The sequence below is a fragment of the Rhagoletis pomonella genome, unplaced genomic scaffold (assembly GCF_013731165.1).
Source record: "Rhagoletis pomonella isolate Grant_MI unplaced genomic scaffold, Rhpom_1.0 Rhpom_scaffold_02727, whole genome shotgun sequence".
Taxonomy (NCBI): Eukaryota; Metazoa; Arthropoda; class Insecta; order Diptera; family Tephritidae; genus Rhagoletis; species Rhagoletis pomonella.
In genome coordinates this window covers 11,821-27,257 of record NW_023461281.1, presented here as the reverse complement: position 1 = coordinate 27,257, position 15,437 = coordinate 11,821, and the positions used below count along the sequence as shown (strand labels likewise).

The following is a 15,437-nucleotide window of genomic DNA, read 5'->3' as shown; positions in this document are numbered from 1 at the left end:
ACTTTTTATGTTATATGTAGTAGAGGTGGTAGAACTGGGCCAAAAAAATAATTTTGGCACTAGCAGAATTTTAAATACGCCACCAAAATCTTAAGCTATGATTAGAAAACTGAAAATCGGGATTTAGTTCCAAGCACCAGTCATAAGTTGGACTATTTTCAACGGAATTTGATAAAGTTATGTTCGTTGAAAAGTGGAACGTTGTGTCCTTAAATGCTTTTGGCAAAAGTACGTAAAGTTAATAACCATTGACTCCGTGTGCCAAAGAGCTTGAGAAGAATCAGAAAAAAATCGTTATGGCGAATTTGGGTAAAAATTACACCCTAAACTTGTATTAAACCCATACCTGATGTTTTATCTCAAACAATCTACATAGATTTCCCCTATTTATGTAAATAGAGTTATTAAAATTTTCCAATTTCGTCCAGTAAATGATTGATGTGATTTTAACACAAAGTCTCCATAACTGTTTTTCGGATTCTTCTCAAGCTTTTTGGTTCACGGAGTCAATGATTATAAACTTAACGTAATTTTACCAAAAGCAGGTATATATATATATATTATATATAGTATATTAGATAAACCGCCATATTGTGCAATGTTAGTATCAATGGACAAAAGCACCACACAATCCAAACGGATTTCTGGATATTCAGCCTTATTTATCATGAGTGTTATTTTAAATTTTCCTTTCTATGTATACCCTGCGGGCGGATGGAAAAAATGCAGGCGAATTTTTTTGCAGCTGAAACTCAAGGCTGATTTAATTTAAATACAACTTATATATCGTTGGTCCCTCAAAACTAAAAATTCAACACATGTCCTTACTATTGTTAAGTGCCACATATCCTAAACCTTGTCTAATCCGTATTACTTACTCAATTAGTCCTTAACACTTACTTAAGTAATTCTTAATACTCATTTCAGTAAAGATTCGACATGGATTAGACAAGGATTGGAGACACGATACACTTAGCAGTGGTGAGGATTTTTTTCTTTTGAATTTTGAGTTGTGTCGTTATTGCATGTAACACAAAATACATACATATGCATTTCAAAAAAAAATTTTTTTTTTTTAACTTTTATAACTTTTCACTTAAAATTTCACTCGGTTTGAAAACTTACGAAAATCCGCATTGCTAATTCGCCAAACGGAACAAATAAGCAAAGGCAAAAGCGCGTAGCGAATATACATTTTACAGTTTTACTATATGTAGCTTGCTGAATTAGTTTTGCTGTTTTAAAGTTACTCGTATATATGTATTTTGTCCTGACACTTTCTTGATTTGATTCCGGTATTAGTAAATAGATCAACGCTATCCGCTTTGATATGGATAGGCATTAACGATTAAAATTGAACTAAGGAAATCAATAACATTTCGCTTTGTTTTTATATGAGACAAGCAATTATCTACGCGTTTGTAGCAGTTATATGTACTTACTTACATATGTACATATATACACCCCGTGTCATAATTATAAGCGCAAGTACTACTAAAATACAAGAAGAAATATTGTTTTCGTATGAAAAGTTCAACAGGCAACACTGTAGATATTTTTATTGATTGTTTCGCGGAAACTGATTTCCTTATTGCCCAAATTCAAGTAAATATGCCAAAAAAATCAAAATTAACGGAAATATTTAGATTTAAGACAATAATTTACATATTTCTTTGCAAAGTATCGGAGTTATTCAAAAAGTAGCGTTTTACAGCAAGTGCAGCCGTTGCAAGTATGTTTTGAGTGCTAGGATCTCTGTGCCCGTCCACGTTTGGCTGGTGCAGTCCACTCGGATCTACAGCTGTAGCGATTTATGTGGTCAAGTGCAGCCGTTGCATACTTACAAGTAAGTATACTACCCCAAAAAAGTGAAATTGTAATATTAAAAAATATGTTTTCTTGTGCAGGTCAGGATCACTTTGTGTGTCCGTTCACATTCGTTGGTGCAGGTGTTTTCAAGTACAAAATATTACCAAAAATTTACATTTAAAAAACCAAACATAATTAAATTACAATAATGAAGATATAACTTTTAAATGTAACCAATATAATGATTAACAAGGCTGATTGGACAAAATAGTAGAAAACATTACCAAAAATTTACATTTTTTAAAAACCAAATATCATTAAATTTAAGACATTGAACATGTAATTTTTAAATACCACAAATATAACTTTTAAAGGATTAATTCATATACATTATATCAATTGCATCTTTACTATTTGTATATTTCTTTATATAGTCCCTTCGAACAAAGGATTTGTTTGAATCCAATTAATTTTGCTTACTATATACTGCAATTTTAATGAAACCATGGTTGTATTTTGATTATTTGGGAATATTTGTCGATAAGATTTTTCTTTGGCCACATTCTTATGTGACTAAAATTCTCTCATTCTTCATCTACTTCATTTTTAATATCTATATAGCATGCTTAATATACCATAAAAAAAGTTAGTTCGTTGTCTATTGAATCAGTGGAATTCAATTTGTATATAAAAAACGTATTTCATCACTACCAGACTAATTTTCTTACTACCTTTTCACAAAAGGGGATAAAATTGTTACCCGCTTATCTTTCCTTCTCAAAGGCAACCTTACACGGCAGTCGATTGATACAAATGTCAATATTTATCCGTCCTTGCATTAGGTTTGTTCCACAAGCTGCTTGTAGAAAAACTCGGGCGAAGTTCAAACTGTTAGTGTATATTGCTCTAAAACTTACTTGTAGAAGGCGTATGTGTAACTCGAAGTGACTACGAGCAGCTTGTGGAACAAACCTATTATTGAATCATGAAAGCAAACCAAAATCTATGTGCGCCAATGGAGACAGAAATGGGTTTAGAGTGGCGCAGAAAAAGCAAACACCTATGCTGCCCATCTACAAAGTGTTTTCAGGCCAAACGCGGCAACTAATGGCTTTAATTACACTACCACCGGTACCCCAGGTGTCGCAATATGAACCGCTGAAACTTAAGTCTGAAGAAATTTCAAAAGGAATTAAGATGCAACTTAAACCAATCAATATCCAAAAATGATAATTGAGATAAAAAGTTGGGCTTTACTTTGCCTCTGTATGCAAGTTAATGCAATCAAAAAACATTGTTATTTCCTCGACAAGGGTAAAGTAAACTATTGTATTGATACCGAAGCCCGGCAAGAACAAAACGCAGCCTGCCTCCGTGCATGTCAAAATTATTCGAAAGATTTCTTATCCGCGCATTTACCCACATCTGCAAGCCCACAGCATAATACCACCTCAGTGCAAAACATGGAATCATCGAACAGGTAAATAACATCACAGTCGAAATTCGTCAGTGTTTGAAAAGAGGGAATATTGCGCTGCACCTGGACGTCGAATAGGTATTTTATCGAGTCTTAAATATATATGAAAAAGCATCCACAAACTGCTAAATTCCTATCTATTTGATATAACACCACCATCTCTGAAGCCCATGCAATTGTAGCTGGAGTACCACAAAGTAGAAGGTCGGCAGAAACCGCCTTGCACCCAATTGTGAGGTCTGGACATTCTGGAGTTCTGGAGGAATTCGATATCTTTCCTGATCGCATGGATTATGGCACCACCGAACGGATCCTTCTCCACTACCCACTTTCGTGCAAGATGGGACTGGATGGGTTGGAAGTTCCGAAGAGGGGAGCAGTGAACTTCTTCACGGATGTATCGAAACTGCACGGCAGGGTTGGCAGAGGAGTCTTCTGGTGAGCGCTTTCCATCAACACTAAATGTAGGCTTCTGAAATGCTGTATGTAGTGTATTTCAGGCAGCAATGGCTGGTATTAATGATGAAGTGGATTCGCTGCTCGGAGTGCGATGACTGTTAGAAAGCTGAGCATTTATTCTTATAGCCATGTGAATATCAGGGCCATAAGTGCGCTGGGCTGGATTGTTACTGACGAAAAAAGAATATTTACTGTCCGCTTGAAAAAATTCTACCGAATCTGGAAAATATCTACCAATAACTTTTCGTTTTGTTATTTTAAAAAAACTATACATTTGTTCTATTTTTCGAGTTATTTCAATACAGATTAAAATTGTGTATTAAGGAACATTTTGTTTAACTAATGACATGATTTTTGAGATCATAGTAATGGTATCTTCTCGGTTTCCGTCAACCAACAGCGAAAATGATGAAACTAAAGGCAACAACGAAACTTCATCATTTGAAAAACTTCTACTTGAGCTATTATAGGCAAATACAGAGACTATGGATTTTTCGATTATTTTTTTTTTAAGTTAAGTAAAGGGTAAAGTTTTGGATAAACAGCCTTCATTTCTTCCCAAGCTTCAACAGTGTTTCGTTTCAAGTCTAAGACTTGGAAATTCAAATAACAACTTTGGTTCCTTTTGAGGGAATATATCACCATTGCGCCTTCGGCTTTTGTTATGAACTAATTATTTATGCTATTCGGAGTCGGCGTAAAACTGTAGGTCCCTCCGCTTTGTGTGACAACATCAAGGCGCACGCCACAAGTCGGAGGAGAAGCTCGGCCAAACACTAACATTTGTGTAAGCGCCAATCTATTATTATTATTATTAACGATTTATGAAGGGTCGATCCATTATTCACCATCATCTTCCAACGATTCCTTTGATGTTTATCTTCCACTTTAATCTTCATCCGCCATTTCATTTCTCAAAAACCGCATTGTTGAAGCAAGAGCTGTAGGATCTGCAAAATGTACTTTTTATTTATTTTTATTTTTATTTTTTTAAATCGTGGGTTGAGTATAGCTGACGCCATTACTAAATATGAGTGTTCAATAGTCCCAAAGTAGTGATGTGCTGAATTGTCGATACCGATTCCTTACATTAAGCCTTCGCCATTATATGCATTTCAAGTTTAGAAACAACTTTTATTAATAATTTGTATGATATCGGCCAAATTATCGTAAAATAGAGAAATATTATTTTATAAGTTTTAAGGCATCCACACACCTAGGCGATTCTGTCGCATACCTTTAACCTTAGTCGATCCAAGGTTCAAGAAAAATTAGGGTGGCCAGATATTATAGTGACATAATCAGTACAGTTCGAATCAAAAATCAGTACAAAGACATACCTCCCATATAATGGTAATTTTCAGAAATACGAAAACTGCGATATTTTAGTAACTACCGAAGATAGTTCACTTAAAATTGATATTTACAATAATTTGTAGACGAAAAATAAGAATATTATAAATTTTTGAAAAATGGGCGTAGCCCACTTATGGTTACATGTGTATATCTTGGCAACCGCTGCACCGATTTCTTCCAAACTTGGCACAGTTATTGGCCTTACATCATACCAAATGGCGAAATCTTCGATAAAGCAGTAAATATTAAAGCTAATTTATTCTAAATTGATGCTTGCAGCAATTCTTTACCAAGAAATACGTTTATGATAAAATTTTGGAGAATGGGCGTGGTACCGCCCACTTATGATCACATATATGTATCTCGGTAACCGTTCTACCAATTTATACCAAACTCGGTCTGGTTATTGTGCTTGCCACATAAAAGCAAAACGTTCAAAATTATTGAAATCGGACTAAAATTACCGCTTTTCATATAACGGTAAATTTTAGAAATGCTTGAAACTTCAATATTTCGAAATTTAAGGACGCTAGTTTACTCAAAATTGATAAACCCCGGAAAGGTGGAAAACATATATTTAATATTTGCGCGGGGTATTTAATATATATATATATATATTTAATTTATTATTAACAATATAACAACCAAATAGCAGCCCATTAATTCAACAAAAAATAACGAATATACTTTTAAATACATATAGTATTATCTAGGGATGTGCCGGATATAGATTTTGCCGGATAACCGGATTCCGGATATCCCGTAAAAAATAACAGCCGGATTCGGATATCCGATCGGATATCCGGTAGACTGCTGCCTTTAATGAATTTCACAATATTGTTTTTTTTTGCTGGCTCGAGTTCACCTCGACCTCCGCACCGTTTCTGATGCTACAGAATTTACCACTTCGAAAACACAATTACGCACACATCTGTGCGATACTATCGCAGTGAAAAATGGCATCTTATAAACAAACAAAAAACAATCTTCATCAAATTCTATGCTTTTGAACAATCAAGATGTTTTGTTTTCTTACGTTAATTTTTGTTTAAATTATACAGAACCCGCCTATTAAGTTTTTTCGTTTCCGAACGCGTAGGTCTGCAATTTCGGCACGACGAAATGAAGAGCTGTGAATGTTCCAATAAATAGTTGCGGCATTGTTGTCATTTTTTCAGAACAGATTCGCACCGTTTCAAAACTCGTTTTTTTTCTGACGCCAATAAAGCTAAAAACTGGGTTGTTGATGAACCTATTCGAAATTATAAATCAGTTAGCATGGAGAAACCAGTTGAATCATATGAAAAATGCCGAACTATAGTGAAAACTTCCATCGAAGATCGAGCTCACGAGGATATTTGGCAATGCTTTGAGGAAATCGCCAACGGCTCTGATGCTGATTCTAGTGTTTCTAGTGATATGGATAGCCAACCGATTGGTAGACAAGGCAGCGAACTTACAAGAAAAAAAGGCAGAGATTTATGAAATAGAAATTGAGAAATATTTGCAGCTACCTCTTATATTCAGACAAGAAGTTCCCTTAACTTGGTGGAAGTATAGCCGCAAAGAATTTCCAAATTTGTTTACACTGGGTAGTAAAATGCATTGACAGGTTTTGAAATTTTTTTCTTTCCTTACTTACGCTTCCACACCGCAACGCCTGGTCAAAGCAACATCGCAAAAATATAGAAAAAAGGATTTTTCTTAACAGCGGTCGTCCCTCGGCAGGCAATGGCAAACCTTCGAGTGTATTTCTGCCATGAAAAACAGCTTCTCATAACAAATACAATCGCCGTTCGGAGTCGGCGTAATACTGTAGGTCCCTCCGCTTTGTGTGACAACATCAAGGCGCACGCCACAAATCGGAGGAGAAGCTCGGCCAAACACTAACATATTTGTAAGCACCAATCTGTTATTATTATTATTAGTTAATTCTATAACAAAAGACAAGTGTGTTGAAGTCTCAAACTTTCTAGAAAATTTATAAAATTTGAGGAAATTCAAAAAAAAAATGGAGCCCATTCAGTTTCATTAGAAGACGAGCTCGAGTCAGAATCTGTTTGCATATTTTAAGCTACAAATTTAAAACATATTTAGTTGGTGTAAATACAACATTCACATTCAAAGCTAGGTATATCATGTCCAAGAGTCGGTAGTTTGCACTTTTTCCAAATTTTTAGAACTTACATTGCACCGTAGCAGTAAACGTCTTAAGTTTGACATACTGACAGCCGTTATTATCTCTTATTGTCATCTTCTCAATGTACTTAATATATGATTAACTCACCACCACCTTTCATAAGATTTATTAATGGCGAAACCAGCTTTTCCTGTAAATCCTGTAAAAGCTGCAAATCGTGAAGTTGGGTTGGGTTGAATCAGGGTTGCCACTGACGAAAAAAATATTTACCATCCACTTGAAAAAATCTACCAAATCTGGGAAATATCTACCAATAACTTTTTTATAATTATTTTAATAAAAACTATAGTTTTGTTATTTGTTTATTTATTTTAATTAAAACTATAGCTTTTTTATTTTTTTAGTTATTTCAATAAGAATTGAAATTGTTTCTAAGAACTTTTTATTTAACTAGTTATACGGTATTTGAGTCATATTATTGGCATATTCTCAGTTTCCTTCTACCAAAAGCGGAAGTGATGAAACTAAAGGCAACAATGAAACTTCATTATTTGAAAAACTTCAACTCGAGACAAAAAAAGTGACTCATAAAAATATTTTTTTTTTAATATTCGCAATATTCTTCGAGTAAATTTTTTTATTGCTTTAACTTAATCCAACAAATGTACCTTTTTACCAACCCAAATTTTTTCTACCAATTTTGGTAACAATTTACTAAAGTGGCAACCCTGGGTTGAATCCAAACAGTTTGTTATTTTGCGAAATTCTAGAAAATGAAACAATTGCAAGCTGACACCTTTTTAATAATGGTTTCAATCTGCTCACACGTATGAGTTCTTTGTTTTGAACATGTAAACCTCAAGCAAATGTCAATTATACCAATTTACAAAAGTATTTATTAAATGTAAAAATCAGTTCAAAATCAGTACAAACTCAAAAAATCAGTAAATTTTGCGTACTGATTTCGGGCTCTTAAAAATCAGTACAATAGAAAAAAATCAGCACATGTACTGATTAAATCAGCGTATCTGGCCACCCTAAGAAAAATGCTTTGACGGATGAAGAAGCCTTTCAGGGGGAGATTCTGTAACCAGTTAGCGACAATTTTTTGATCGATATCGCACTTGTTGACGCATAAATATGTCATATCATACGCAACAAAACCTATACCGATTCTAAAATTGTCGCTAATTGTTTACAGAATCTGCCCCCAGGCCTATAAAAATGATATCGTCGGATTCAGCCGGAACAAAAATGCTTCAAACAAGTAAGAGTTTCTCTGCATAATGGCCTCGATCCGACATATATATATTTTTCATTTGAATCAGTATTAAATGCTCTATTGGCTTCTACATTCGGGTTTTGATAGGCGAGTCTCCCCTGAATCGTTTTTTCCATATATTTGGCCTATGTGGGTTTTTATTCGAAACCTAAATGTTTCGTTACCGAGTATCCCGAGAATTGAATACTTTTTAAATCGGTACCGAATATCGATCAATACTTACAAGTATTGGCGTAGCACATCACTATCCCAAAGCCCCGATCAAACTGCTTTAGCAAAGCTTACAAGAGCCATTTTGAACACGCGTTTAATTTTCCAAATTTATGTGCATAGATAGTGATCTGTTTGCTTTGAAATCAGTAAAGTGACTTCAGAAACTAGCTGAGTTGTTTTATTCACAAGCTGAGTTCCCATATTGGTATTACTTTGAAGCGAGATGTAATACGAATTCTGATATGGAGGAAATGTTGAGTGGCCATGTTTGAATTTGTTATAATTTAATTATTTTCGTGATGAATCGATTAATGATTCGATTAATCAGACCAAAAAAACTCGACTCGATTTAATCGCTTTCTGAAAAAAAATTATTCGATGAACGCTATTCATTTGATTAATCTGGCCATCGCCAAAATTGAATTTTAGTATTACAAGCAATGTGAAGGCAAAAATTGCCTTTCATTTGAACAATTTTTGTTTGCCTCCCGTCTTTTGTGTTTGTTTTTGCGAAAAATCATAGCGTGTAATTACAAATATATCTGTCCATTTTGTATTTTAACTTAAAGAATAACTTAAAATATTTAGGCAATCAAATGCTCCGCAGGATTCCAGTGAAATGAGTTTTGAATAGAGCACGATATGTTCGCCTTTTTTTCGATAAAGTGTGTATTAAAGCGTTCGAAATTTATGCAATAATGTAGGCTACACTTGTGGGAAGAAAATTATAACATAAAAATAACTACGAAAAATAAAGCGAGAACGAAAATTTTTATTTGTTTTTCAAACAAAATACTTTAACAAAAATCTACCAAAAGGAAACAAAACTTTCCTTATTACCAACCCAAATTTTTTCTACCAATTTGGTAACAATTTACCAAAGTGGCAACCCTGGCGCTGGCTCTAATTAGGTCTCTTTCAGTCGCGGCGGAGTACTTCTGTATTAGGCTCATTAGGGTTCCTGGTCACAACGACATTACGGAGAAGTATGTGGCTGACAAATTACTAGGAAAGGTACCCTCGAAACGTTATCACCGAATAAGGAGCGGCTGGGAGTGCCTTTGATCGCCTGTGGTACACTCTGGATAGATGACCCTAATGTCAGTTCAGCTAGCGCTGGGCGAAAAGCAGGACATGCGTATTGCAAGATCTTTCGGGTCGAGGGTGGACAGTGGGCGGTAGAGGGTACTCCTCACAATTACAAAACCACAGATCTCATTCTTGGTAGGTCTTGGTTTAAGCTTTTAGTGCACTGAGTTCAATTAGCAAGGCATTCAAGATTACGTAGGAATGACTTGCCAGCGCAGTTGTAATACTCTTTGGGCCAGTTAAGAAAATAGACATCCAAACTATAGGAAGTAAGTTAAGTGGATATATTAAAATTCGCAAAGTTGCAGTTATGCTCTTAAGAAAGGTAGATTCAATAAATAATAATAATAAAAAAATTTAAAATTATAGAAAAAAATAACCAGAATTAAATACTAAAATATGTATCTAAATATTTTTTTGTTTTGTAATATGAGAAAAAAGGATCTATAAAAAATAAATGCTGTCTTTTACTAAAAAGTTCTCTTGCCTACGTGAAGCTACATATTATAAATAGTAAAAGAATACTAAAAGCGCGTGCCACGTACCGTTTCCATTCTAGTAATGTATTTTAAGCTACACCTTAACTTTTTTTGAAAAGTCAGTTAAGCAACTCGGGACCTCATGGCCTGCGGCATGTGGTGCGCTTATAGTTATGACACGGCGTGTACATATGTATGTAAGTAAATATGAACTATGTATCCGCAATAATTTTTTGCTGGAGTTTATGATACATTACCTTTTTATATTTTTTAGTCGTAAGCTTACGAAAGTAATTAAATTAGATATTTGCTATGTAAACAAACATGTATGTTTCTATGAGCATTAAGGTGATCCAGATAAAGAAAAAGATAGACACTAGAGTGGTTGGAAAAATAAAAATTAGTAATTACCTAAACTGATTTGAAAATTTACTTGGAAAGGATTTTGGCGACATAAAAACACTCGTTTTGAAGAGCCATGAAAACAGCCAAAATCGAGTACTACTGATGTTTTTTGAAGTGTATATAAACAACTTTGCTCTCGGAACATTTTCGTTAACCCTGCAGAAAATTTGTAACAGCTGCTTGCCCAACCCAACAGAATATCTGTAATTCCTATTTCAGGATCATTTGGGACTAGTTCTGAATCATTTCGCGATTTGTTCCGGTCTATTTCGGGACCGTTTCGCAACCTATTCAGGACCATTTTTTGAGTAGTTCGCGACTAGATGAGGACCATTTTGGAACTGATAAGCGAACCTTTCGGGAATATTTCAAGACAAATTCACGTCTTTTTCGACCGTTTCGGGCTTGTTCAGGACTGTTTCAAGACGTTTTGGGGACTTGTTCGGGACCTGATAACGACTATTTCGGAGCTATTTCAGGACCAACTTATGACTAGTTTACGACTAACTATTTCAGTACGATTTCAGGACTAGTTCGGGTTAATTTCGGGCCTGGTTTAGGACTATTTCGGGATAGGTCATGACTATTTCAGGAAGATTTGGAACAGTTCTTTCACCTTTTCAGTAACCCTTCAGGACAATTTTTGGCCTAGATCGGGGTAGTTAGAAACTAGTCGTGAAGTGATTTTGAAATAGTCCTTAACTATTCCCGAAGTGGTTATGACAAAGCCGTGAATTGAATGGTATAAAGAAAGGCCTTTCGGTTTTCAACGACTACCGCTAAGTTAATTAGAACTTTAGTGATGGATTTATAGATCTTCAGGATTAACTTCCGTTCTGCTCTCGGCTAGAGTTGGGCAATTTTATCGATCGCTGTCTTGTACCGCTCCAGGAATCCTTTATCGTCACAGGCAATAAGGTGTGCGCTCCCCTGTAACTCGCCAGAGGCTACACGTGATTGGGTTGAAACTGGGTTATTCCGTTATTTGCACTGCGACTTTTACCAATGGGTCTTGAACCCACCACTTCAGTGTTTTCATTTACATAGCATTCTCCATCAATCGTTTCCGCTTAGCAACCTTTTTTATACGATCCGATGTAGAAATCTAAGATTGTTTCACTTTTACGAAGTGGCCAGATGACGGAGAAGTTGTACTTCGGTATCGGTGGGTGGCTTTAGAATGGTCCGCTGATCATTTGGTTGACTCTGCGTTTCTGTGCAATAAGCTCATCCGGGTGCGCTGGATTTTTGGAGTGAAAGTTTCCCGGCAGCCCTTGGCCTTCTCCTATCACGAGTACTTTGGTATTAATGCAGGTGGGAACGCAAGTCACAGTAAATAGTCTTTTTGCTACTGAAAGAGGGCTCCGTGGACAAAAATTGCACAGGGAGATGGGTGTTTTAGTGAGTGGTTGCCGTTCGAATCGACAGTTTTCCCAACGGGAGGTTCCTTGTAGAACTATCATAGAACTATCTTTGTAATATATTTAGGCCAAAAGGAAAACATTAAGTAGTTATGCTTATCGAATTACTAAAAAAATTGTTACCTACATGTACCACATCCTAATGTAATTACATATATACCTGTTTCCATCTGTATGTGCGATCAAGTTACATGGGAAATGGCATCCGTCAGCGGCCGGTTTTGTGAAGTGAAAAAAACATTTTTAAAATACGTACATACATATATATATATGTATATGTACTTACATCATTACGTATATATATTTAATTATACTGATTTAATTATAATGCACTTTTTACAACTACATACATATGTTTATTTATTTTGCAATTAGTGGAAGGATAAAGCCGACATGTCTGGTGAGAAAGTTATAGCCGGCATGCGTGGCTATGCGTGACTTCTTGGAAAAATTTTGCCTTACATTAAATCAGAAAAAGTATATTTATCGTTATAAAGAGCTCTAAAACAATAAGACAAGAATAATCTGTACTAAGAAGTAGTGCGGGAAGGTTAGAGGTGTTACGAAGTAGGCGGACGTGAATTGGCGAAAAAGGGTGCAATGTTTTTCGACGTCAAACGCACTCACAGAGAATGCTTCCGAGCTGATACATTTCCTAACGGACTGCAACGAGCCTATCACTTTGTATTCAAACCACTTCTGGACGAAATACTTGACGGTAGGATCGAGTGTTAAAAGCCCAAACTACTTACAATAGCCCAGTGGCTGTGACAGTTTTTAAAATCAGCTGTTACTGCTAAAATGGGCAGCTAGCCATTTACATATGTATTGTATATGTATGTTCATTGAACAGCGCACTTTCTAAAAAACACCTGATTTCGCAAAGCTGCCATTGCGCTATTGTATTTTGGGCTAAAGTCTCACACTGATGGCTCTGGGGTTAGGCTTTCAATGCTTCCTCCTTTCACAAAAAAAAACATGTTGCGCCACTCTATAATAAATTTCGCCTAAATCAGTTTTTTGTGCTCAAGCACTGGAAAGAAAGCTTTGGATTTTGCATTTAATTGTCGTGTTCTCTCAACATTCTATCTTTTTACAAATTCTTTCATAGCTGCGACAAGTACCCAACTTCAAAATATTCTGTCAGATCTAGATTTTTTGCTTGAATTAGGCAAGGCTAGAAAGACAACAGAGGAAAATTGCCTTTTAGTCCATATATCCGAAAGTTGGTGCCCTTCTTGCTTCATTAAACTAACTGAACCGCTATAATATTTGTTAGTGTTATTCCTTTGATTATTCTTTCTTTTTGACTGGCTATGTAACTGGCCAAGCCCATGGTATTTGCTGTCGCTAATGCGCAAAGGCACACAGAGAGAATTTTTTTCTTAAACAAAAATATAAGAAAACAAGAAAAACTAAACTTGTTTTTGAACTAAGAAAAGCGATTCTTATTATCAAGAAGATCTAAGAAAATATAATTTGAAAATAAACAAGATAGTCGGTTTCACGAGTAATTTAAATGGAAAATGATTTATTTTTTTCTGTCATTTTTCATATAAGATTCAAAAATTTAAATTATTTAATGGCTTTCGTGAAATTTGCTGTAAAACAAATAAGAAAACGTTTGTTCAAATCATAGAAATTTTTTCTTCAAAATCATTTAATAAATTAATTCATCCTCCGTGAAAGGAATAAGTTGTAATTTTGCTCGCGGCGCTAAAACAGGAGCAATGGTTTACTTATTAGTTTTTTACAACGATTTTTTTTATTGTAATTTTTAAATTGTATTTTAAAATGAAAATAAATACCTCATGTATTTTTTATGGTATTTGGTATTTGAATCCAACTTTCAGTAAAAACCTCTTCTCCGTGCATGTAAATTTAATGCAGAATTCTTTAGTGGAAAAGGCTAAACAAGCAAAAAATAAAGCTAAATCAAAATTTTAGTTATGGCAAAGAAAAATAGCTAACTCAACAAATCGAATATTTTTGGCCGTTATTATGACTTCATAACAGTGCCAATGTTTAAGATAAAAATGACGCAGTCTTGAAAGGGACAACTTATTTCGTTCATTTATAAATTCTCTAAATCCTCTTTTTAAAATATGTTTGATTTTTAGAATCGCATGAAAAATAGTAGAGCTGTTAAAAGATAAGAGCATGAAGTACGGAAATAACGGCTAAAAAAATTGACGGATTAGGAACTGTCAGAAATCTAGTTTCATGTTGTACTAGGCCCTTCCTAAATCCCCCACTAAGTAGATATTGAAATATTATAGACAAAATATTTTGTGCTTACGGGATATCTGTAACAAAAAATTTTCCACACGGGCTACTCAAGATACGAGTCGTTCTCCGTGAAAACGTTTATACATACATACCTATTTTTTAATAAAAGTTCAATTATATATAAGTTAGCAATAAAAAATCTAATTGCCTCAGTATAAAGATCAATCACTGGCTCATCATTATTATCAAAGTGAAACAATTTATAACTACATGCATATAAATACTAGATAACAATAATTTGCGTAGTAAACTTTACAAGATTTCAAAGATTTCATCGTAGGGTGTGGTGTTGAATATTTTCGTTGCACCCTCTTTCATTTGCTTGCCAATTGCATCATACCAAGGTCTCTTCATTTCATTATAAATTTCTTTCCAATTTTCATTTAGAAAGCTGTTTAGATTTTCCCCCAACGCCTTATCGCCATTGAAAAGATTTTCGAAATGCATTGCCAATCGTTTCGGCTTACATTCAACGCGTAAATCTTTTATATTCATATAAGTTTTACCATCTTCGATGCGCGCGGTGGCATCTATGATCATTTTCATTAGTGGTTCAACTGAAAAATTGGTAGAAATAAATAGAAAGCAAAGTCATACACCCATGAGCAATAAATTTTGTAAGTGAACTTACCCAACGTGATATTACTCTTGCCTTGACCTTTTATGGGCAAAATCAGCACTTTGCCATCAATTTCATAATCGGATATCATTGAGATGTAGGGCGCGTGCAAAAGCAATTCATGGCGACCATCTGGGGTTTTGCCGAATCCCCTGCAGCATAAAAAATACATATGTAAGTAGGTATGCACATATATTTTGATTAAAATTTAAGTAGTTATTATTTTTTCAACAAGTACAAATTTCATACTCACTTAACCTTCCTCGCTCTTATGTTTTTAGTGCCATATACTACGGGATTCTTTAATGCTAAATAAATTGCCACCGGATTCGCCGGATCCTGTTTAATAATAATGTCTTCCATTTTGAATGGTTCCGTTTGGCTCAGACCGAAACTTTC

At 34.8% G+C, this 15,437-nt stretch overlaps 1 protein-coding gene across 1 annotated transcript; it reads right to left on the bottom strand.

The window, feature by feature from the left end:
* Positions 1-14,540: 14,540 nt before the first annotated feature.
* On the bottom strand, positions 14,541-15,437 carry LOC118753669 (protein takeout-like; the record flags this gene model as incomplete). The annotated part of the gene is given in 3 exon segments (XM_036488541.1): positions 14,541-14,976; positions 15,051-15,190; positions 15,292-15,437. Coding segments are annotated over 3 exon segments (591 nt in total), but the record flags the coding sequence as incomplete, so codon positions are not given.